The following is a 23,824-nucleotide window of genomic DNA, read 5'->3' as shown; positions in this document are numbered from 1 at the left end:
TTGAGAATCACCAAAATAGATAGGATAATTAAATCCATGGGTACTAATGATATCACCAAATGAAATAGTACATCAGGAGGAGAGAAGAAGGCCTAAGACAGAGCATGGCTTAGATGAGGATCCAGTTATGGAAACTGAGCAGTTGCAAATCAGATAGCTAGGAGAACCAGGAAATAGTGGTGTCCCAAAAACCCAAAGAAAATAGAGTATCAAGGAGAAGAGTGTGATTGACAGTGTCAGAGGTTGCAGAGGGGTCAAGGGAGAATGAGGATTGAGAAAAAAACCCCATTGAATTTGGCATCTAAGAGATCAGTAGTAATTTTGGAAAGAGCAATTTCAGTGGAATAATGAGGTCAGGAGGTAGCTTATAGAAGGTTAAGAAAAAAGTGAGAGGAGAGAAGATAGAATCACCTTTTATAGAAGGCCTTCCTAAGGAGTTTATCTTCTAATGGCAGAATACAGAATGATTATTAGCAAAGGTGAAAGGATGAAATGAGAATTTTTTAAGAATGGAGAAGACATGGGCATATAGGCAGTAGGGAAGGAGCCAGTAAATAGAGAATAAAGATTAAGAGAATGAGGATGACAGAGGGGGCAGTCTTTTGGAGACCAGATAGAATGGGGGCACTTGTGAAAGTAGAAGGAGTAGGCTACCCCTTTTTCAGTGAGACATGGTGAAGGAGGAGATGATGGGGGTGGGGAAAGGAAGCTTTCATCAAATAACCTTGATTTTTTTCAGTAAAATATGAGGCAAGCTTCTAATGGCACCCTTTCAGCCCTCTTCCATCCAGTGGTAAATCCTTTATTAGCTATGATCCTGCTAATCATCAGAACTCTACACTAACTGATAGCTTTGCTTAGCATCTCACTTTTAAGAGAGAGGCAAATGATGATATATCTGGAGTTACTAAAAAAAAAAAAGGCATTGCTTGGATATGTCTAGGATCAATACAGATGCAGCTTAATACTTTCACTATATTGTATTTACCAAGGAAGGAAGTTTTTGATAGCAAGGTTAGGGGAAGAGGAGGGCTTCCTTTTAAAATTTTTCTTAGCAAAGTAATTTGGAAATTACTTGGGCCATTTGGAATTCTTAAGAATTCCAAGAAATCAAATAGCATGGAGTTGGGGGCACGTGTATTTTAAAGGGTGTGTATGTGTGTGTGTGTGTGTGTATGTGTGTTTTAAAGAACACAGTACTTGTGGATGAACTCATGAGCCCACTAGACTTAATCCCAGAGCTACTATGATTTAGCAGGAAGGTGGTGCAGAGGGGTACAGCTCTGGGGTTGCAACCAGTAAGACCTAAGTTCAGCCCTGGGCAAGTCACTTATCATATGCCTCAATTTCTTCATCTGTAATGAGGATAATAATAGCAGCTACCTCCTAGGGTTGTTGTGAGGATCAAATAATATAGTAATTATAAAGCATTATGTGTGGCACATATTAAGCACTATATCGTTGTTATTGTTGTTGTGTCAAGAGGACCTGAGTAGTGGACCTGGATTCACTATTTAATGAATATTTGATGGTTTTGGTTGTTATATTATGATGCTGGGTTTCTCTAGACTTAGTTTTCTATCTCTACAATTGAATTAGGTATTTTCTAAAGTACCTTCTAATTCTTACCTGTGATCCTATTGATGAGAATGGGATCTGGACCCCAAGAAGGAAAAACCTGGAACTTTCCCACATGGCCAAATCTCTGGCATTCCCCTGAGACCATAATACCATCAACTGGCCTTTCATTGTGGCTATGCCCAGTTTCCCAATTCTCTGTTACCCTTAACCTAGTCTGGTCCTTCATTGTCTTACCTTCCTTACTTCCCACCCTTAATCCAGTCTAGGCTGCGTTGGAAGGTCTATTACCTCAAAGACTACTTGGCCAGTCCTAGATCCCTCCCTTAGTCTTTCTGTATATAAGGTCCATCTTGTCACCATTAAGGTGCTCAGATTCTCAGAATCTAGCCAGTAGGTCACTAATGTTCAGACTCCTTAAGAGTCTGGCCAGTGTGATGATGTTCTAATAAACCTTGTCTTTGGCTGAAAGAAGGCTTGGGTTGAATTCTTTTGGGCAGGATGGGTATTGTGATTTTCGGGTCCTAGCACCCCTAAAACTCAACACTATGAGAATGAGAACTTGTCATCAGAAAGGCCTGTTAATTTTACTTTCATTGTGTCTTTCACATACAGTGTGGTCTCTCTCTCCTCAGACATTGCTACCATCCTAATCCAGGCCCTTATCACCTCACCCCCTGAACTACTGAAATAGCTTGTTGGTTAGTGTGCCTGACACAAGGTCCTCACTACTCTGCTTTGTCCTCCACTCAGCTGTCAAAATGATCTTCCTAAAACTTAAGTCTGATTGTGGCACTTACCTATTCATTACACTCCAATGGCTTCCTCTCACCTCCAGAATAAAGTAGAAAATCCTGTTATTCAAAGCCCTTCATAACCTGGCCCGCTTCTACCTTTCTGGTTGTTGTATATCTTAACCCACCCGCCACCTTACCCCCTACTCAAGTATCTTGCAATTCAGTGATATTGGCTTCTCAAATAAATTAGTTCATCTCCCAACTTCAGGCATTTTCATAGGCTGTCCCTCATGCCTGGAAAATTCTGCCTCCTCATCTCCTCCTGGAATCTCTGGCTTGCTTCAAGTCCCAGATAAAATTCCACCTTCTGCTGGAAGCCTTTTCCAGTCCCCTTTAATTCTAATACCTTCTTTGTGTTGATTTGTCTTCTTAGCTGTTTGAGAGCAGAGTTTATCTTTTCCCTTTATTTGTTGTTGTTGGTCCTTTATTCTCAAAGAGGACCAATGACATCTTGAGGGTGATGACTTGCGCATGAATTGGATATGGGTGGGGTCAGCCTCACTCCTCCAGGCATCTAAGTCCAGTGACAAAACAAAGGTCAAGATGACAGGATGCTGTGGGTGACCTAGGTCTTTCCCAAAAGTTCTCAATTTGTCTAAAGCCACTGCCCATTCAATAACTAAGGGCTGGGTAAGAGTTGAGCAAAAGATGGCTCAGTTTACCATCATGAAGATATCAGTCTGGAAGAGGAAGATACCTGTTCTGGCCAGAACAAAATACAGTTGCTATTTATACTCATGCTAAGCCATCAAAATCCACTGAGGCATAGGTTGGGGGTATTATTGGCCATTCAATGAAAGCTAGTCATTTGAGTTTTAAGGTGGAGTCAAGTAGCTCCGTTTATTGTTTATTGGCTGATTGACTGAATCTCGTATGGGCGAATTACTTAATCTCTTTGACTCTAAATTTCTGGAAAATGGGTATGATAATCCCTACCTCACAAGATCATGAGGAAAGCATTATGTAAACTTCAAAGTGCTATAGTAACTTGAACTATTTTTTAGTTTCAGTTTATTCATTTACTTAGTCCAGATATGATGTAATCCACGTAGAGCTCCCCAGTAAATAAACTTTTGCCATTGCAGATACTAAGCACCCATTCTCTTTGCTTACAACTTTGATTTTTAGAGAATTAGCTGAGTCACTGAAAGCATTAAATGACGTCATAATCATCATCATCATCACCATCACCACAGTAATTGGCATTTATATAGCAAAACAGTTATCAAATGTTATCTCATTTGATCATCATGGTGGGAGAGTGGGGTGCTATTAGACATTTTATAGATAAGGAAATTAAGGCTGGGAGAGGTTCAATAATTTGCCCAAAGTCATACAGCCAATAAGTACCTAAGGTTGGTTTTGAACTCAGATCTTCCTGACTCTGGGTCACTGGCGCTCTATCCACTGCACCACTTAGCTGCCTTCTGTCCCTTAGTTAACAGTCACACAGCTGATGTGTCTTAGAGACAGGAACTGAACCAAGGCTGTGACTCTAAGGCCAGTTTTCCACTGTGCTACCTCTTTGTTTTTCTTTAAAATTGAAAAACACTGCTACATATATTGTACTAAACCATTAAGAAAGGTGTTGGCAGTTCATGCTGTTCCATGTTTTTCTAGAAATTAGAGAACCATGTTCTTGCTTGCATTTCAAGTTATGTGGTTCTGCTAACCTTTACCTATGTGTACTACAAAAAAGAGTCCAGAGTCAATGGATCCCAAATTCAATTTCTTGGCAAGAACTCCAGAGCCTACAACATTTTAAATAGAAAATTCACTTAGGATTGTAGATAAGAAGTTGGAAAGGGACCTTTAAAATCAACTAGTTCAACTCCTTCCTTTTACACATAAGGTAACTGAAGCCCAGAGAAATCAAGTGATTTGTTCAAGGCCAGCCAGTTCTTTATTTTACTTTTTTCAATCAGCAGAAATCTCCTTTATTTCCCTCCCAGCTGAATCCTCCCCACTCCTCAGTTGAGAACAAAAGAAAAACAGCTCCTTTAACAAACATGTATAGATTTTCATTTTTTGCTACCTCAAAAAGAGCTATAAATATTTTTCTACATCCTTTGGGTTTATTTTGCTTCTAATTTTCCTTTCTCCCCTTTCCTTCCTGTTTTCATGTTGAGTGAAGTATCTTTTTTTACCCAATTCTACCTGTGTGTGTGTATTCTCCCTTTTATCATTTCAGATGAGAGTGAAGCTTAAATGTGAGCCATTTCCCCTAGACTCTTCTCCTCATTTGTATAGGTGTCTGCTTCTACACTCTGATTCTGTGAGATGTTGCTTAATTTTTCTTTATTTCCCTTCCCCCCTGATAGATTCTTCTTCCCTTCTTTTAACATTCTTTTTTAAGGTAATGAAGATAAAACAGGACATTTCCAGCCCTAATTAGACTTCCTCTTTGACTCCTAAAGATTTAGAGGGGACACATGTACCATATAAGCCTTTATCTTTGTTTAGTCTCTTATGATTGTTCAATCATGTTATCTTTATCTTTCTCTTGATTCTTGCATTTCAACTACAAAGTCTCTGTGCAGCTATTATCTTTTCATCAGAAATGTTTTGTAGTCATTTCATTAAAGGTCCATGTTTTTTCTTGTAGGATTTGACTCACAGTTTTCCTAAGTTAGCCATTCTTCGTTGTAAGCCTATATATCCTTTGTCTTCTGAAATATCATATTCCAAGCATTCCATTCCTTTATAGTGGTGACTTCTAAATAATAGTCATTCTAACTGTATTTCCTTAGTACTTGAGTTCTTTCTTTCTGATTTCCTTGCAGAATTTTTCTTTGGCCTTTAAGCTCTGAATTTGGTTGTAATTTTCCTGGAAGTTTTCATTTTGAGGTTTCTTTCAGGAGGTGACCATTGAATTCTTTCTATTTCCACTTTGCTGTCTTCCAGCTTTTTTTTTTTTAAAGATTTCTTGAAATATGATGTGTAGATAAAGGGTAACACCAGAAGCACATTAGAAGAGTGAAGAATAGTCTACCTGTTAGATCTGTGGAGAAGGGAATAATTCATGACCAAACAAGAGATAGAGAGCATTACAAAGTGTAAAATAGATAATTTTGATTATATTAAAAAGCTTTTGCAGAAACAAAACCAATGCAACCCAGATTAGAAGGGAAGCAGAAAGCTTGGAAACAATCTTTACAGCAAGTCTTTCTGATAAAGGCCTCATTTCTCATGTATAGAGAACTGAATCATGTTTATAAGAATACAAGTCATTCCCCCATTGATAAATGGATAAAGGATATGAACAGGCAGTTTTCGGAGGAAGAAACCAAAGCTATCTATAAGCATATGAAGAAGTACTCTAAATCACTTTTTGATTAGAGAAATGTAAATTAAAACAAATCCTATCAGATTGGCTAATATGATGAAAAAGGAAAATGATAAATGTTGGAGAGGATGTGGGAAAATGGTAGAGTTGTAAACTGATCTAATCATTCTGGCAAGCAGTTTGGACCTATACCCAAAATGCTATAAAACTGTACATGCCCTTTGACCCAGGCATACCACTCTTAGGTATGTATCCCAAAGAGATCATAAAAACAGGAAAAGGACTCACATGTAGAAAATATGTATGGTGGCTCTTTTTGTGGTGGCCAAGAATTGGAAATTGAGGGGATTATACATCATTTGGGGGAATGGCTGAACAAGTTGTGGTATGTAAATGTAATGGAATATTATTGTTCCATAAGAAATGATGAGTAGGCAGACTTCAAAAAAACCTGGAAAGACTTACATGAACTGATGCCGAGTAAAGTGAGCAGAACCAGGAAAACATTGTACACAGTATCAGCAATATTGTATAATGATCAAATGTGAATGACTTAGGTCTTCTCAGCAACACAAGTACAAAGGACCCATGATGGAAAATGTTATCCATATCTAGATAAAGAAATGATGGACTCTGAATCCAGATGAAAACATACTTTTTTTCACTCACTTTATTTTTTTGATGGTTTTTTTCCCTTTTGATCTGTTTCTTTCACAACTGTGACTAATATGGAAATATGTTTTACATAATTGCACATTTATAATCTGTATCAAATGGCCTAACATTTTAGGCAGGGGAGGAGGGGAGAAAAATCTGGAACTCAAAATCCTTATAAAAATACATGCTAAAAATTGTCTTGACTCACAATTGGGAAAAAATAAAATACTATTTAAAAAAAAAGAAATACATTGTGTAGACTTTTGTTTTGGTCATATCTTTCAGGTAGTCCAGTGATTCTTAATTTTTTTCTCCTCTTTTCCAGATCAGTTGTTTTTTCCTATGAGATAATTTACGTTCTCTCTCTCTCTTTTTTTTTTTGATCTTTTGATTTTATTTTATTATTTCTTGTCTCATGAAGTCATTAGCTTCTATTTAGTCCATTCTAGTTTTCGGGGAGTGTGTTTCTTGGACAAAGTTTTGTAACTTTTGTGCCAGGATGCTAATTCCTTTTTTAAATCTCTCTTTGGTAGCTCTTTTTTCTTTTCCAATCTTTTCTTCCAGCATTCTCATTTCTTTTATTTTTAAACTTTTTATTTTACCTCTTGCTTTATCTTTTCTAGAAAGCATAGTTGAATTTGTGCCCAAAGTTTATTTTTCTTTTTGATGTTGCTTTGGAGTCGTTCTCTTCTGATTTTGTGATTTGAGCATTCCTTTCACCATAATTGATCTTTGTAGTGGGATTCTTTTTTTGATTTGCTTATTCTGTCCTCCTTCCTGACTTTGAATTTTGTTAGAGACAGGCTTTATGCACTAATGAAGAGAAGCTCTGGGCTGGTCCTTATTGCTAGTTTCTTGGTGTATTGAGTGTTGTATTGTTCTAAATTCTCAGGGACAGTTTAGACTAGGAACTAGCAGCTTTCAGTGGTTCCATAGTGATCTGATCAGGGTAAATCTGATTTCTGCTCTCTCGGTCAAACCTGCAGTTTTCTGACCTGAGTTTGAGTGTAAGCAACAAGAGACTGCTGCTGGACTCAGACTGTGGCCAACTTGGAAACAGAGTGATAGAACCACAAGCTCTCCTTTGCTGTTGGATTCCTGCCTTTGTTATTCTTCTGCAGAGTTCATACTGGACTAGAAACTGGAACTGAGATTACACTCTACTCCTGTGGTTGGAACCATATAGCTACTGCTTGCTTTGAGCCTTGGTACACAACCCAGAGCTCCTTATCCCTGAAGGCCACTCCTGAGCTCAGATCCTGGTCTCAGTTTGCCCTGATCTATGACTGGAGATGGTATAGTGAGCCATAGCTTCCAGATGGCACTTGTTCCCACCAGGCAGGAGGACCTAGAATGGGTATGGCACCTGCTTTTGCCCCAGAGTTCAGTCTCTCCTTATGCTAGAGTGTACTATACTTGGACAGACTCAGTCTAGAGTATCCATGTACTCTCAATCCTCTACGCTGACGTGGGCTAGAAAAATTACTCATGGTGACTTTTTCTTACATTTCCCTATCAAGATTCAGACTGGTGCATTTTCTAGATCTCTTTGTAGGAGTTGGAATGAGAGGTGTGTGTGTCAAGAATGTAGAACTCAGGTGTACTTTTTTCTGTTATTCTTACATTTTAGCTACACCGGGCTACATAGTTTTAGGTGGCAGAGCTAGGATTCAAACCCAGTGCATGTGATTACAAACCAAACACCCTTTCAGTTAGATCACTCAACTTCTCTTTCTGTAATTAGATAGGATACCACATTCCTGATTAGCCAATATTTACTGTCCTTCTTTGCATTCATCCTAATTTTACCTCTTTTAAACTTGAAGAGTTGTCCCCTGGTTCTTCTTTGCTAGGATTTGATGGTCTTGTTAGAATTTACTTTGTTCATACATTTCAGATTTTTCTAGCCATATTTTTTTAGTCTTCTTTCTATATTAAAGGGCCCAACTCTTCCCTTGACCCTTTTTATCAAGTTAGTTTTCCCTCTCTTGATATTCCCAGACTCCATTATGTCTTAGGATGTAGTGACCAGAGCTATTCTGTATGGCTTTGTACAAAAGTAAAATGATTTCATTTTGCTTTTTGGTGCCCTCCCAGTAATTTATTTTGTCTGACCTTTTTGCATAGATATATTAGGCTGATGGTTCATCTCCTGTATTGCTTTCTTGGATTGTAAAAGATACTTCAGAGCACACAGTTCCTTAGATATCACTTTGATTATTGACACTGGATGGAATTGAACCTATTACAAGCTTTTATATCCTAGTTGTAGTTATCATTTGTATGCTTGTTTGTCATTTTCCTCATTCTTCCTATTGTCTTCTTTTTATATCATTTTCTTGTTTCTATAATATTCATCATTGGGGTATGTGGGGTATTCGTGGAGGACTAGGGCATTTTGTTCAGTCGTTTCAGTCACGTCATGTTCAACTCTTTGTGACCACATTTGGTGTTTTCTTGTCAAAAGATGTTGGAGTGGTTTGCCATTTCCTTGTCCAGCTCATTTTACTGATGAGGAAACTGAGGCAAACAGGGTCTAATGACTTGCCTGGGGTCACACAGCTGTGTTTCTGAGGCAAGATTTGAACTTATATCTTCCTGATTTGAGACTCAACACTCTCCACTATACCACCTAGTTGCCCTTTTCAGGGCTCTTAATTCACCTTTGGTGTTCACCTGTCTCCCAACTCTTACTTGTGGCTCTAAGAAGCTGTAGCATGCACAGTAGCCACACCCTGGTAAAATCCATCTTGGCTGACAGGCTAAACCAGGTTGAGAGGAACTGACAGGCCTCAACCCCATCAGTGAGTTAGGGGGACGTCTACCCCAAGCATGTGAAGATTTCCCCTGGCAGACACCAAGGTCATATGTTGTATCCCAGGTTATAACCAGTTGTCTTGACTTTTGTCTGGCCATTGGACCTCAGTGACTCTGGAAGAGAGAGTAAGGCTGACAATTTTGTGCAACTCTACCTTGCTTAAATCCTATTTCATGGCAAGTAAAGACATTCCCCCCGATGCCACTGGTCCGCTTCAAAAACAAAGGACAAACAGCACCAACAGTATTCATTATTATATACTCTTACTTTTTCCTCTGGAGAATCTTACATCTTGTGGTTTAGGCATGTTATAACTTGACTAATTGGATATCTAAAATCAAGTCAGTTTTATCTCTTAATCCTTTTTTCTACCATGCTGTGTTACCATGTCATCATTCAGCATGCACTTGCAAGTACCACTGACAACGTTGCCGCATGAATTCATTAAAAGAAATACAGTATTATATGGTTTGTAAAGTAAATAAGCGGAACTTCCATATAAATAGGTACATCATGGAATCAAATAACTAGAATTAATCTAGATCATAGAAATGATGCAATCCAGGAATAGATATGTTTATATGTAGACATTTTTCTAGAAATTTTTCAGGAGGATTTTTCAGATTTAAAGCAAAGAAAAAATTAAGTTGAGGAGGAATTATCATGCTGTATCACATTGGTTCCCAGGCTCAGGTTGAGATCCACATTATTCACATAGAGCTTACAGAAGGATCTTAAGGGACCCTTTGGAAAGACTTAAAGAGAGAGATTGCATGGCATGGTTGATAAAGGGCTGACCCTGAAGTCAAGAAGATGTAGGTTAGTTCTTGCCCTTGATGCATATATGTCTTTTTTTGGGGGAAAGGCTAGGCAGTGGGGTTAAGTGACTTGCTTAGGGTCACACAGCTAGTGTCAAGTGTCTGAGGTCAGATTTGAATTCAGGTCCTCCTGTCTCCAGGGCCAGTGCTCTATCCACTGTGCCACCTAACTGCCCCAGCACATATATATCTTACCTTTACTTCCTCACCTCCCTCTACTTCTGAGCACTCTTTAAAAATGCTCTTGCCGAGGTTAGTGATCTCCTAACTTAAATTCAATGGCCTTCTCTTAGTCTTCTTCCTGATCTTAGTAGCTTTTGATGCTTTTACCACTTCCTCCTAGACATAAAATCTCTTTTACTGTCTGGTGATCCAACAAAAATATAACCCTAGGACTTTGTCTTGGGCCTTTCTCTATCTTAACTCTCTCTTGGTAGAATCATTAGCTCTTGTCCTATGATCCTGCAGTCCTATAATCCATGATTCAGCTACAATTTTTAGACATATGAGTGTGAGTGAAGCACTTAGGTTGTCCATCTGTAATCTCTTGCTCTTCTTTCTATTAGATAACGAGACCTCCACCTTTTTTATTCAATACTGTATATTATTCAGTCTCTGTGTGGAGCAAATGGAAGCTCTGATAGCCAGTAAAAATTTTGTACTAGAGGGGACTTATGTTCTTCAGAAATCCTGAGCTTTAAGGAGCTAGACACTGGAGAGTACCTGCTCTACAGGATACTCCTGTCTATCAGAAATTCCAAGCCTCAGGGAACCAAAGACACTAGAGCACCAGTATTTAAGGAGACCTATACGTACCAGAAATTCTGATCAAACTTAAGCTATAGGCCTTCAAAGGAGGCCTGCATTTTCAGCGATTAGGAGTGGAAGTGTTTGCTCTAAAAGCAGGTTTTGTTTAGGATGTGCCCCATCTCTTACTATTTTGGAATGAGGCTGATGATCTAAATCATGGATTTAGGACCACATGTCCAACCACAACTCCCTGTTGTCTATGCCTCCAGCTCCCCAGTGTTGGGAATAACAAGCAGTGGAAGATGACACAACTGACCCAGCTCTAAAACCATGCTCAGTCACCAAAGGACTTAGGAAAGGGTGGGTTCTGGCCAAATGGTCTTTCTCCATCCTGTGTCTGGTCAGGTCCCACCTGCTACAGTTATCCCTGTGATTCAGGGATACTAAGGTGGAAATCTTTTCCCCCTGCAACCTCTCCCTACAATCCTTATTCTTATCTGTCACTGTCCTTCTATAGCCTGTATCTTTCTCTCCCTTTCCATTTCATTGTGCTCTCTGGAACCCAAATTGTTAAGAGTCTTCTCCTCATACTAGATTCCTTCATCTCACTCCCTTCCCACATTCTGGGGCTCACAGAAGCCTGGTTCTCTAGAGGGTGCTGTATCCCTGCCACCCTCTTCAGAGCAGGTTGGTCTTTCTCTCATGTTCACTGACACTTTCACCAGAAGGAAGACATGACGTACTCCTTGCCACCCACTGCAACTTTCTCTGCCAATTACAGTACCTCAGCATGTCCAAATGGTATAAACCATCTTTCCCTCTAAACCTGTCCCCCTGCATGCTTCCTATTCCTGTCAAGGGCACTGCTCTCTTCTAGGTCATCAGGTTCCTCTCCTGAGTCATTCTTTCTTTCTTTTTCTTGCCACACATTCATTCACTTGTCCATTTTACCTTCATTATGTCTCTCCTTCTCTCCACTCACTCATTCTGCTACCACTCTTTCACATCCTTATCACCTTTCAATTGGGTTATTCTGATAGCCTCTTAAAGCTGGATTGGTTCTCCTTTTTCCAACCAGTTAAAGCTGCCCAAAGCCACCTTCCTAAAACAAAGTTCTGACTATTTTACTTCTCTGTTCAAAAATCTTCAGCCAGGCCTCATTTCTTCTAGGGTAAAATGTAAACTCCTCAGCCTGGTGTTTTGATGCCTCCTGTCTTTCTAACATTATCTTACATTGCTTCCTTTATACATTTTGTAGTCCAGCCAGACTGCAGTCTTTGTTATTTCTTGAGCTTGTTATTGCTCTCTCTTGCCTTTATGCATTTACACTAATTGACCTCCATGTTTGGAATGTATTCAAGCAATCAGTCAATTCACCAGTACTTATTAAGTGCTTCCTTTTGTGTGGGCCATTCTGCTAAACACTGGGATTACAACAGTCCATTCCCTCAAGGAGATTACATTCTATCAGGGATGGTATGTACGTTTATATACAGAATACAGGTATCCCTTCTACATCATGGGGATTGGGGCACAGTGTCCCCCCTCCTTCCCTCTGTGATACGGAAAATCCACATAAAATTTTTTGGCCCTCCCTTTCTACTAGAGAAGAAGTCTGAATTATTATGGTATTAAAAGATAAAATATGCTTATTTTTAAAAATAATTTATTTTAAACTTAAATACACAATAAGAAAAGAAAAAAGAAACAGTCCGACTTAAATATTAAAATTTAACACAAAAGAAAAGGGAAAAAAAAAGCATGGCTGTTTGCACAGTAGAACATAGGAGAGGATTCAAAATATAGAGCAATAAATTTCCATTTCCAGAAAGCCTATGTAATACATACTATGCATTGTATTCAGAACTATCCACCATTTCTTTGCTTCCTTGTAAGTTTTCTTTTGTTCTCTGTCATATATTTTTTACGTTGTTCTCCCCCTCCTCTCCCCAAGAAGGCTACAATTAAGCATGGAGACACACACACACACACACACACACACACCCCCCAAGATATATACATACTTAGTCACATACAGTCACTTACATACACATACATACCTAGATATCTGTAATCATACTCATATATAGACATATACATTCATATGCATCCATATAAGACCTTACTATACTTATTTGCCCTCTGTTTCTCTGAGGGTGGATAAGCTCTTCCTTCCTAAGTCCTAGTCTTTCCATATTTTTCTAAGTCCACCAGTTTGTCATTTCCTACACCACATATTCCAACCTTATTTTAAATAGTCTAAGACAATATTGATTAATATGGCTGACATATAGTGTATTTTTCCTATTTTTCTTTTGATTAAATCTATTTTAGCTTTAACTTTGTCTGAGCTCATGTCTGACCTGTTTTTTTCTCCTGATAAATTCTACTCCTGATCTTTATTTTATGTTTGTGTGTATCTCTTATTTCCTATCCCACTTGACTCTTCAGCTTTACTTCTACCCACTACCTTGCCCCCTCCTATTACTTAATCTTCCCCCTCCAAGGATCCCTCCCTTATCCTCCCATTCCTGTTAATCTAAACACCCTTCTGTAACCGCCCCCCCCTTATCCTATTACCTCACCTCCTCTTAATCCCTCTTAAACTCTCCACCCTCTCTACCCCTTAGCTTTTTATTTCTTTCTGAATTTAGATGACATATGTATGTATGTATTTCCCTCTTAAATGCATTTCCATTGAAAGTAGAGTTCCAGAACTACCAGCCATCCTCCCTCCATCTAATTCTGTGTCAGTTCTTCCTCTAACACCTCGTTTGTATATAATCGTTACTCTTCTTAGCTGTTCCTAAAGTTTTACTTTTTAAAACCATATCATACTGAAGTCTACCCCATTCTTTCTTACTAACTACCTAATTACTAATAACAATCTTAGACATGTATCTTAAATTTCCTCATAGAAAAGAAGAGCAGCCTGTTCTTATTGAGTCCCTTGTAATTGGCCTTTGATTTGTACCTTAAGTTTCTCTTGGATCTTATATGTCAAATGTTCTATTAAGTTCAAGTTTGTTTTGTTTTGTTTTGTTTTTTTAACCAAAATCCTGAAGGTCTGGCAATTTATTGAATGTCCTTTTTTTTTCATTCACAATTGTGTTTAACTTTGCTTGGTATGATATTTTTGACTGCAGGTATTTTGCTTTTCAATATATAGTGTTCCCAGACCTGTGGTCTTTTAATGTTGCCATTGCTAGGTCTTGTGTGATTCTGACTGTGGCACTACCATATTTAAATTGTTTTTTTCTTGTTATTCATCATATTTTATTCTTGAGCTGAGGGTTTTGGAATTTGTGATATTCCTGTAAGTTTTCCTTGTAGGATCTCTTTCAGGTGGTGATTGGTGGATTTTTTCTATTTCTGTTTCTGTTTCTAATGCTTGTTCTGATTTCTTGTTCTAATGCTTCAGGACAATTTTCTGTATTTCTTGTATTTTATCAAGGTTCTTTTTTTGATCATACTATTCAGGTTGTCTGATTATGCTTATCTTTTTTTTTTTTTGGTGAAGTCGTCTTGGTTAAGTGACTTACCTAGGGTCACACAGCTAGTAAATGTCAAGTGCCTGAGGCCAGATTTGAACTCAGATACTCCTGACTCCAAGGCTGGAGGCCTATCCACTGAGCCACCTAGCTACCCCCTGATTATTCTTATGTTTAATCTTCTTGATCTCCTCTCCAGATCAGTTGTTTTTCTTATGAGATGTTTCACATTCTCTCATAGTTTTCATTCTTTTATATTTTGTTTTATTATTTCTTGATCTCTTTTAACTTCACTGGCTTCCCCTTCCCAATTTTAATTTATTTTATTTTATTTTAATTTTTTAAAATTAATTTATTTTGATTTATCAACAGTCACTTCCATATGCTTTTGAGTTTAAAATTTTTCTCCCCCTTCTTCCCCACCTCCCTCCCCAAGACGGCACACAATCTGATACAGGCTATGCATATACATTCCTATTAAATATATTTTCACATTACTGATGTTCCCACTTCTAATTTTCAAGGAGTCCTTTTCTTCCTTAAGATTCTGGATCTCTTTTTCTAATTGGTTGACTTCCTTTTCATAATTTTTTTTTTGAGATTGTTCTTATTTTTAAAAAATTTTCCTCAGTCTCTTGTTTGATTTATAATGTCTTTCTGAAGTTCTTGTATGAATTCTTTTTAGGCAGATGACCATTTGGCATTACTCTTTGGGGTAGAGGAGGGTTGTTTTTTTTTTTGCTTCAATATCCTCCTCTAAAGATGAGTGTTGGTCTTCTCTATTCCCATAGTAACTTTCTGTGATTGGATTCTTTCTCCTTTACCTGCTCATTTTTAAAATTTGTAGCAGCTTATTTTTTGTAATCACCTCTAGTCCTGGGGTATAGGGCTTGGTTCCTCTAGTCTCAGATTCTCTTTCAGTTCTCCCCTCTGTCCTGGAACAAAAACCAAGAGCTCTGCCCTCCTGTAAGTGCCTACAGCCGGAGGTGTCTTACCTCACTGCTTCTGCACTCACTGGGCTGTGCTGGTTCCTTCTCACTCAGGGCTGCGTTTTGGCAGTGCAGCTGAGTGTGGTGTTCCTTATCAGCAGAAGTTCCCTTAGTCTTCCCTAGTTGAGATGCCTGAGTTCCTACACTGTCAGGGAGGTGAAAGTTCCTGTGGCTAAGGCCGAGGCTACCTCCCAGTCCAGATGGCCCCAGGGCTTGCAGCTTGCTTGTTTTAGTAGAACTATCCTGGTTGTGTTTACACCTAGGTCCTGGGATTTTTCTTTGGGTCTTTTCCAAATTGACCCAGGAAGACCACTGTTCTGCCCCAAGTCTTCTTTATTTTTACTGCTCTATGTTCACCCTGAGGGTGCTATTTTATCTTGTTTGTGGGGGAAATCAGGAGAGCTTGGAATTTTCTGACCTATTCTGTCATCTTCCCAGAATCTTCTACTAAAATATGTTGATATTATACACAATACTATACATATATTTTATGCCTTTCTGAGTTTGTAAAGTTTTTCTGTGTTGTCTGCTGGTCTTTGCATGTCATCTGTGGTTTCCACAAAACTCTCCCAAAATTCCCATTTGATTTCTTATGCCAACCCTTGATATATCAAAACTGTGATGGGGAAAGTCACAGTGTGGAAGGGATAACTGTATGTGCAAAATGAATACACATATGTTTTTGGTGGGAAATTACCCTCAACTGGCTGAATCAGGAGAGGCTTCACATAGATAGAAGGTGGTAGTTGACCTGAGTCCTGAATGAAAGCAAGGATTCTACAACGAAAGTGAGGAGGGAGGGCATTCCAGACATGGGGATCAATAGCTGGAGCCTTTGCAGGCATGGATGGAGTCAGGAGGTGGAATGTTGTGCGTGAGAACAGTAAGGAAGCCATTGTGGCTAAATTGTAAATATATGTAGAGTAGCAATATTTAATAAGTTATGAAGAACTTTTAAATGTTGTTCAAAAGAGTGTGTATCTGATCCTAGAAGTAATAGGGAGTCACTAGAGTATATTGAGTAGGAGGGTGACAATGTTTTACTTGTACTTTAGGAAAATCATTTTTGTGGCTGTCTGAAGGATGAATTGGAGTAGGGAGAAGCTTGATGCAGTAAATCAAATAGGACCAAATAGAAGCTATTTTAGCAGTTTAATCAAGAGGTGATGAGGCCTGAACTAGGGTAGTAGCTGTGAGTGTAGGGAAAAAGAGGGCAAGAGATGTCTTACACATAAAAGATTTGGCAGTGAATTAGGAGTCAGTTACTCCTTCATCTCTGTCCCTTCAAATCCTTATGCTTTTTTAAGGCTCAACTCAAGTGATATCCTGGGACAGTGAGGTGGTGCAGTGGATAGAGCAGCTGGTACTGAATTGCAGGAGGGCTCATCTTCCTGACTTTGGATTTGGCCTCAGACATTTACTAGCTGTATGACCCTGAGCAAGTCACTTAACCCTATCCACCTCAGTTTCCTCATCTGTAAAGTGAACTGGAGAAGGAAATGGCAAGCAACTCTAGTATCTTTGCCAAGAAAACCCAGAGTCAAACATGATTGAAAACGCCTCAATAGCAAGTGCCATTTCTTCCACAGAGCCTTTAACTGTTCTCTAGTTGTTAATGCTGTCTCCTTCCTCAAATTACCTTGTGTTTTTTTGTCTCTCTTTGTCTTATGTTTGCCAGTGGGAAGGAAGAAAATAAGCATTTATTATATGCCTACTGTGTGCCAGGCACTGTGCTAAGTGCTTTATAAATATTATCTCATTTAATCCTCACAATAACCTTGAAGGTAGGTACTGTTATTATCCCTGTTTAACATATGAGGAAACTAAGGCAAATTGAGGTTAAGTGACTTGCTAGGGGTCACACAGCTAGTGTCTAAAGCCTGATTTGAATTGAGATCTTCATAACTCCAGGCCCAGTTTCCAGTATGCTACCTTAGTAGGTTACAATGCCTATAAATGTTTAGCATTTAGAGACTGTTACACTTTGATCTTTTTCTTTCCAGTTAATTGCACATAGTGGGAGCTTAATTAATAGTTGTTGAATGAATGATCCTCTCTTATCCTATCAATTAATTTCTCCAGTTTTGGCAGAGACTACAAGCAATCATTAATAACAGCTGAAAAGCCCTCAAGTGGGTCCCTTCTGTATAGTCTTGTGGTAGGAATAGGTATCTACTGAGAGGACAGTTCATTGAGTTAGTTCATTAATAAATATATTTTAGACAGTTACAACAAATAAACTGTAGAGACAGTTGAAAAGAAGGAAAAGAGAAATTGGATTCAATTTGGCAAAATGCGTAGCATTGTCAGTGGTTCCAAGATGTTCCCAGGCTCAAAAACCTATATATTTTTTTTAAAAAATTAATATTTTGCTGATTATGATATTTAGCAAGAAGTCATGGAACGTCACAGTGTTGGAAGAATCAAAATGTACTTGACTCAGTCAGCAATGGAGAGACTCATGTATAAGTTGGCTGTAACATGTTCCTAAGGATTACTTATATGCAGGAAATTACACTAGGAAAATAAATGCATTTTAAAGGGGAAAATGTTGGATATACCAGAAATTAAACATGTTGCCCGTTTATGGGAGCTTGGTTTGGTGCAATGCAGGGTACTTATGAATGGTGTACTTGTGGAGAAGCAAAAGATGCATTTTCTAAATGAGGTGATTTTTGGCATTATGATTTTCAGAGTTTCTGTTTGGGAAATGGGAACAGACAAGAAAATCCTAAATCCTAGTTGTAACTTTTAGCTACTCACCAGCACTTCTGTAGGCCAAAATTTCCTACTTTACAAAATGAAAGGTTTGGATAATATCATCTCCAACATTCTATAATTCAGATTACAAGTGAGGCGAAAATAAAATGAAGCAAATACAGAAGTGCATCTAAACAAATTTGAGAGAAAGTAAATACGTGAGAAAGTTGAAGCCTTCCTTTCTTGATCTTGAGGCTGCGACCAAGTGTTTGAGAGGTGGGACCATATTCACAGAGGCCCTCAAATGTTAGAATTAAGTTTTTGGAATTAATCCTCTTAGCACTGGGGACTGATTGTGGACTTTTAATTTAAGGGAACATTAATAGACTGACATTGTTTAAAGGGAAATTTTCATTTAGTCTTCGACAGAAATTATTTGTATCTTCCCTCTTCAATAATAAGACCACTAGATTAAGGATAGGCTGTCTACAAACCTTTATAGCTTTATGCTCATTTTGAGGTTTGAGTACCTGTCTAATATTATGGTATTATATGTCATTTAACATTTTACGGTCTTGGGCATTTAATTGTATACTGTGGCTAGTGGACTGCTAGACTGAGTTTACCTTTATATGTGGTGAACTTTGTAATTTTAGTTGTAGAATCAATAAAATGTTCATGATAAAACTATTTGGCCCTGTTACCTGTTATATCTCCTACCTGTGAAATAGCTTTGTCAGGTAATGAGAAGAAATGCCTCTGAGGCTCAGAGGCAAAAACCCATTTTGGCACAGTCACTTTTTTCACAAGTGGCAAGGAGTCACCTTAGTTTCAATTAAGAAAGAAATTTCAGTTCAATTTATTGAGTGCCTCTATTGCAATAGTCATTTATATGCTGCTCTTGGGTATCTTAGGCATGTGCAGTTAGATTAACCATGTCTCTAGTTTCTCCTTTACTTCTACATACTGTCAGTTTTTTGGCCCTTCTATTCATTATTACTACATTTTTTAGAGGACAGCTGGGAATAATAGTGAACGGGCGTAACTCAATTAATTCAGTTTTGATGCCTGTTAGCTGCTTTTTCAAAGGCTCTTAGGGGAAGACATTGAAACCACAATTCTCAAAAATGATATTATAGTCTATCTGTAGCTTTTATTTACCCTTATTGTCACTTCTTTTACCCTAAAAAAAAATTGAAATGATTTCTAGACATTTCCAGTAATGGATCACTTGAGTATTAATTATTACCACCCACTGCTTAGCACAGTGCTTTGCACAGATTAGACACTTAAAAATGTTTATTGAATTAAATTATGTGTCAAGGTCTTCCTTATTCAAATGCTAATGCATACATGTTGAGATCTATAAGTCATTTTATCTATAGCTAGAATATTGAAACACAGACCAAAGATATGTGCAGATGTAACTGGTTAACTGAGAGGAACAATTATAGATGACCACTCGCTGTCAGGTGCAGCTCTGCAGAACAAAACTGCTTGCAGCCAGTACCAAATGGCTCTGGTTCCTGGCAGCACAATAGACTTCCAGGATGCTCAATTTAACAGGGACTAAGGCTAGTCTTCCACTGGCCTTTTAACTGTATCTATATACATATACCCTAATTCACCATTAAGTAAGATTATCTTCGGAAGTAACTGGAAGTTGGAGAGGGAGGTTTCCATTTAAAGGAGGAAAAAAAAATCCATTTCAGAAATAGAACTTTCCCAAAGTAACATTGGCCACCTCAGGAGTAATGAAGTCCTTAAATAGCAGAAGATCAGGGCCTTAACTGAAAGGATTACCGTTCAGGTACTCATTGGACTAGGTAATCTCTGAGGTCTTGATAACTCCAAAATTCTGTGTTTTGGCATCTGTTGACACACATATTTGTTTCACATATATATCGGCATTTGCATTTTTTAACAATACAAATGGAAATCTGTAATTATTCCTGGAACTAAGAATCATCCTTTTCCTTGAAGGAAGGACTTTATTGTTAGAGAGTATCTAGAGTGCTAGACCTCGACTCAGGGATCCTTAAACCACCTCTGACATTTCCTAGCAGTGTAACCACTGCAAAGTCATTTAACTTCTCTGAGGCGTAGTTTGTTCATTTGTCAAAAGAAAGGGGCCAGGTTAGATAGCTTCTAAAAACACTCTCAGCTCTTAACACTGTGATCCTATGATTTGAAAGGAACTGGAATATATTTTCTTCTGGTTATTTTTAAAATATTAAATAAGTCATAATAATAATTGACATGTAGCCCTGTAGTATTTGCAGAGCACTCTACATTCCTTGTGTCATTTCATCTACACAAAAATATTGTATGTAGTACATATGTTATTATCACCATTTTATAGATAAGGAAACTGAGAAAGGCTGAATGACATATCATAGGATCCTGGATTTAGAGTTGGAAGGCACTTCAGACCGTGGAGTTCAACCCCTTCATTTTACAGATGAGGAAATAGATTTTAAATGATATGCCCAGGGTCACTCAGCTATTAAGTGACTGAGGTAGCATTTCAGTCCACATCTTTCTGATGCCTAATCTGGTGCCCTGGAAGCCATGTAGCACACTGCTGGGTATCGAGTTGGGAAGACCTGAGTTCAAATTGGCTTCTGACACTCACTAGCTGTGAAATCCTGTGTAAGTCACTCGACTTCTGTCTGCCTCAGTTTCTTCAACTGCAAAATGAAGATAGTAATGGCACTTACCTCCCAGGATTGTTGTGAGGATTAAATGAGATATTTGTAAAGTTCTTAATACAGTGCCTGATCAGAGTAGGTACTTAATAAATGCTTATTCCTTTCTCCGTATTGTCTGTCATTTGCCCAGAGCCATACAAATAGTGTCTGAGGTGAGATTTTGAACTCATCTCTTCCTGATTTCAAGTATAGAACTTTATCCATTACACTACGGTCATATGCCATTTAGTAGTCTGTTTCTGGGCTTTTCATGAATAAGTTTTGCAAAACAGAAGCTGCTGTTTTAACTATTTCATTAGACTGGGACTAAATTTTGGTGAATGTGCATATTTTTCTTGGCTTGCCTAGAAGTGTTTTGCTTAGATATGAAAACTTTAATTTTTCTCTCTTTATCATTGTTTGGATTTTAGAAAATGAAGAAGTCAAGGAAACAACTTTACGAGAGCTTAAAATGCTTCGAACTCTAAAACAGGAAAATATAGTGGAGTTGAAGGAAGCTTTCCGAAGAAGAGGGAAATTATACTTGGTGTTTGAATATGTGGAAAAAGTAAGTAACATTCTGGAGCCAGGATCTTCTATTTAGAATGAATTTTAAAATTATTGAAGAAGCTATGCTGTCTATTGTGACCTATCAATTATCGTTATATACATTTGGTTAAAATGAAGACATTGTTATCCATAATACAGACATAAGTACTATGAAAAATTATTGAAACATGCATAAATATTTTTATGAAATTGACATTTTAATGAAATTTCATGTGATGTTTTTTAGAGTTTAAATGTTATTACTAATTTAGATTTCTAGCCCGTAGCATCTGGCAAATGTATTGTCATTCTATTTTGTACCATATTTATTTTGAAATAAGCCTACAGTAAACCTCTGAAGATATATGTGAAGGGATGTACCTTAAGTAATTTATCCTTATCCTAATCCTGTATTTAAAGCTTAATAAATTAGTATTAAGCAATATTACACATAGTAAGAATTTTAACCAGATATGTTTAAGTTTACTACCTGCAAATTTTTTCATTTTAATATTTTTAAACATTAAATTTAACAGGTACTTATTAAATGTCTGCTTTTTCTCTGGCATTATATCATATTCTGTCCTGGAGATAGAACCATAGTTTTAGTTGGTAGAAGAGACCTTCATAGTTCACATTTTTTCAACTAGGTAAGGCATTTTCCAATTTTACAGATGAGTCAGTGAAAATAGAGAATTTAAGCAATTTTCCTAAGTTCACATATCTAGTAAGTAGCAAAAGGAAAACTTGAATCTAGAATCCAGATCTCCTACCTCCTAGTAGTGTCTTTTCAACTACATCATGCTGTATTGGAAGCAAGACATTGTGTCTAACTTTGAGGAGATTGCAGGCTCATTGCAAATGTAAGTGAGACATGTGAACCCATTACAGAAGGAGAGAGACTGAAATAGGGGTTGGATCTGTGATTTCATTGGTATAGAGAACCCCGAATGAGGGAACTGTACCAATATAGAACAAGAGAATATTATAAATGATTACTTGTCCAAATGTGTTGGTGTAGACAGTGATTTTTATGGATGTACAGTATATTCGGAGAAATCATTAGGGATTAATAGAGTTAGAAAAGGCGTAGTAGAGGGAAATAGGATTCCTTAAGATAGGATTCTAATGGATCAAGTTCAAACCTTTAACACAGGCCCTCCAAAACGTAGTCTCACACACTTGATTTCAGCAAAAGTCTTGAGAGATGGCTCTGCCTTTCACTTGTGCTCACTTTATCCCAAACCTCCCATGAATGCTTGTGTTATACTCCTTCCCCTTTTGTAGAATGAATGAAATGGATGCCCAAATAAGTCAGATCAATTAGTGCACAAATCTGGGACTTGGAATTAGGGAAGTTCTTTCCCTTTATGTCTTCTGTCTAAATTTTGTCCCATAGACCTCTTAAAGTAGTAATAGGTGACCTCTCAGGTTGTCTTCTAGCTTCTGTGATTGTCTGGATGGAAATGAAGCACTAACCACTTTGCAACATTAACTTGTCAAAGATTTGTTTGGTCTTGTTTGTTAGCAAAATCAACAGAGTAGTAATTTTGGTCACCCTTTGAGGTACTGTCTCTATACTTTATACTAATGGAAAGCAACTAAGACCCTGCCCTTAATTTATGATTATAGATCCCTAAAATTAAGTGTCTGATTTTACTGTCTGTTTAGAAAGCATTATTTGTTTTAGAAAATTTCAGAATTCATTTTTCAACAGTGAATAAGTCATCTCTTTCTCTACCATCTAGAGAAGCATATTAGGTTAGTATCTGGTAATGTAAAGTGCTATTCCCAAATCACTAGTGTTCCCCTATGTAAAGACAAGGGCTCTGTTGGTTTAGTAGGACTTTTCATTTGAAGTATTGTGCTTTGATTGTGTTTCAAAGAAATATCTCACCTGAAACTAAAAACAGGCAAAATCTTTTTAACTGAGTAATTGTTGTGCCTGTGGCCTTTGCTGTGATTATGACGAGACAAACTTGTAAATAAGGCAAGCTATGTTCTTTTTTCTCTTCTGTTACCACGGTGTTGCTCCAAGTACAAGCTTTCTACCTTTTAGGGGGAGGTCTTTGAGAAGTTCTGGCATTGTGGAAGCTAATTCATATAGAGTTCCAAGTCCTTACTATGTTATCTGTCAATTTTTCATAGCCATTGCATGTCTACTAGGGTTCCTCCCCTCCTCCCACTAGGCACTCCTGTGTTCTCTCTCCCCCTCTCTCCTATTATCCCTTACATTAACATTCTTAGATAGACATTACATCATTTTCAAGATGAGGAAAAAAAAGGTAAAATTCTTATTTCACTACCCTTCTCAATAACATAACAGTCTTTCAAAATTTATGGGGAGAGGGAGAATACATGAGAAATTCCACTATTCTGAAGCTCTGGTACATCTCTGTTACCTCCAGGATCAAATATAAGATCCCTTTTTTGGCTTACAGGCCCTTTTTGACCTGAACCCGTCCTGCCTTTCTGCCTTCTGACACCTTCCATGTACTTTGTGATCTAGTGATGCTGGCCTCCTCTCTCTTCCTTGCACACAGCATTCTGTCTCTCTCCTTCATACATTTTCTTCAGCTGTCCCCCATGGATGGAACATCCCCCATCCTTGTCTCCACCTCCCAACTTTCCTGGCTTCCTTTGAGTATCAGTTCATGTCCTATCTTCTTCAAGAAAGTTTTCCTGTCTTCCTTAATCTTAG

General features: G+C 37.9%; 1 protein-coding gene across 4 annotated transcripts in view; it reads left to right on the top strand.

Moving 5' to 3' along the window:
• The window catches only part of CDKL5 (cyclin dependent kinase like 5), a 261,982-nt gene that overhangs the window by 149,108 nt on the left and 89,050 nt on the right, over positions 1 to 23,824 (top strand). For all 4 annotated transcript variants that reach the window (XM_021007395.2, XM_021007396.2, XM_021007392.2 and 1 more), the window contains one exon: positions 21,006 to 21,142. In XM_021007395.2, coding sequence (XP_020863054.1) covers positions 21,006 to 21,142 — 137 coding nt within the window. The remainder of the gene's footprint in view (positions 1 to 21,005; positions 21,143 to 23,824) is intronic.

Source organism: Phascolarctos cinereus, unplaced genomic scaffold (genome assembly GCF_003287225.1).
Source record: "Phascolarctos cinereus isolate Bilbo 61053 unplaced genomic scaffold, phaCin_HiC Scaffold_726;HRSCAF=1367, whole genome shotgun sequence".
Taxonomy (NCBI): Eukaryota; Metazoa; Chordata; class Mammalia; order Diprotodontia; family Phascolarctidae; genus Phascolarctos; species Phascolarctos cinereus.
This window is presented reverse-complemented; position numbering and strand designations above follow the sequence as displayed.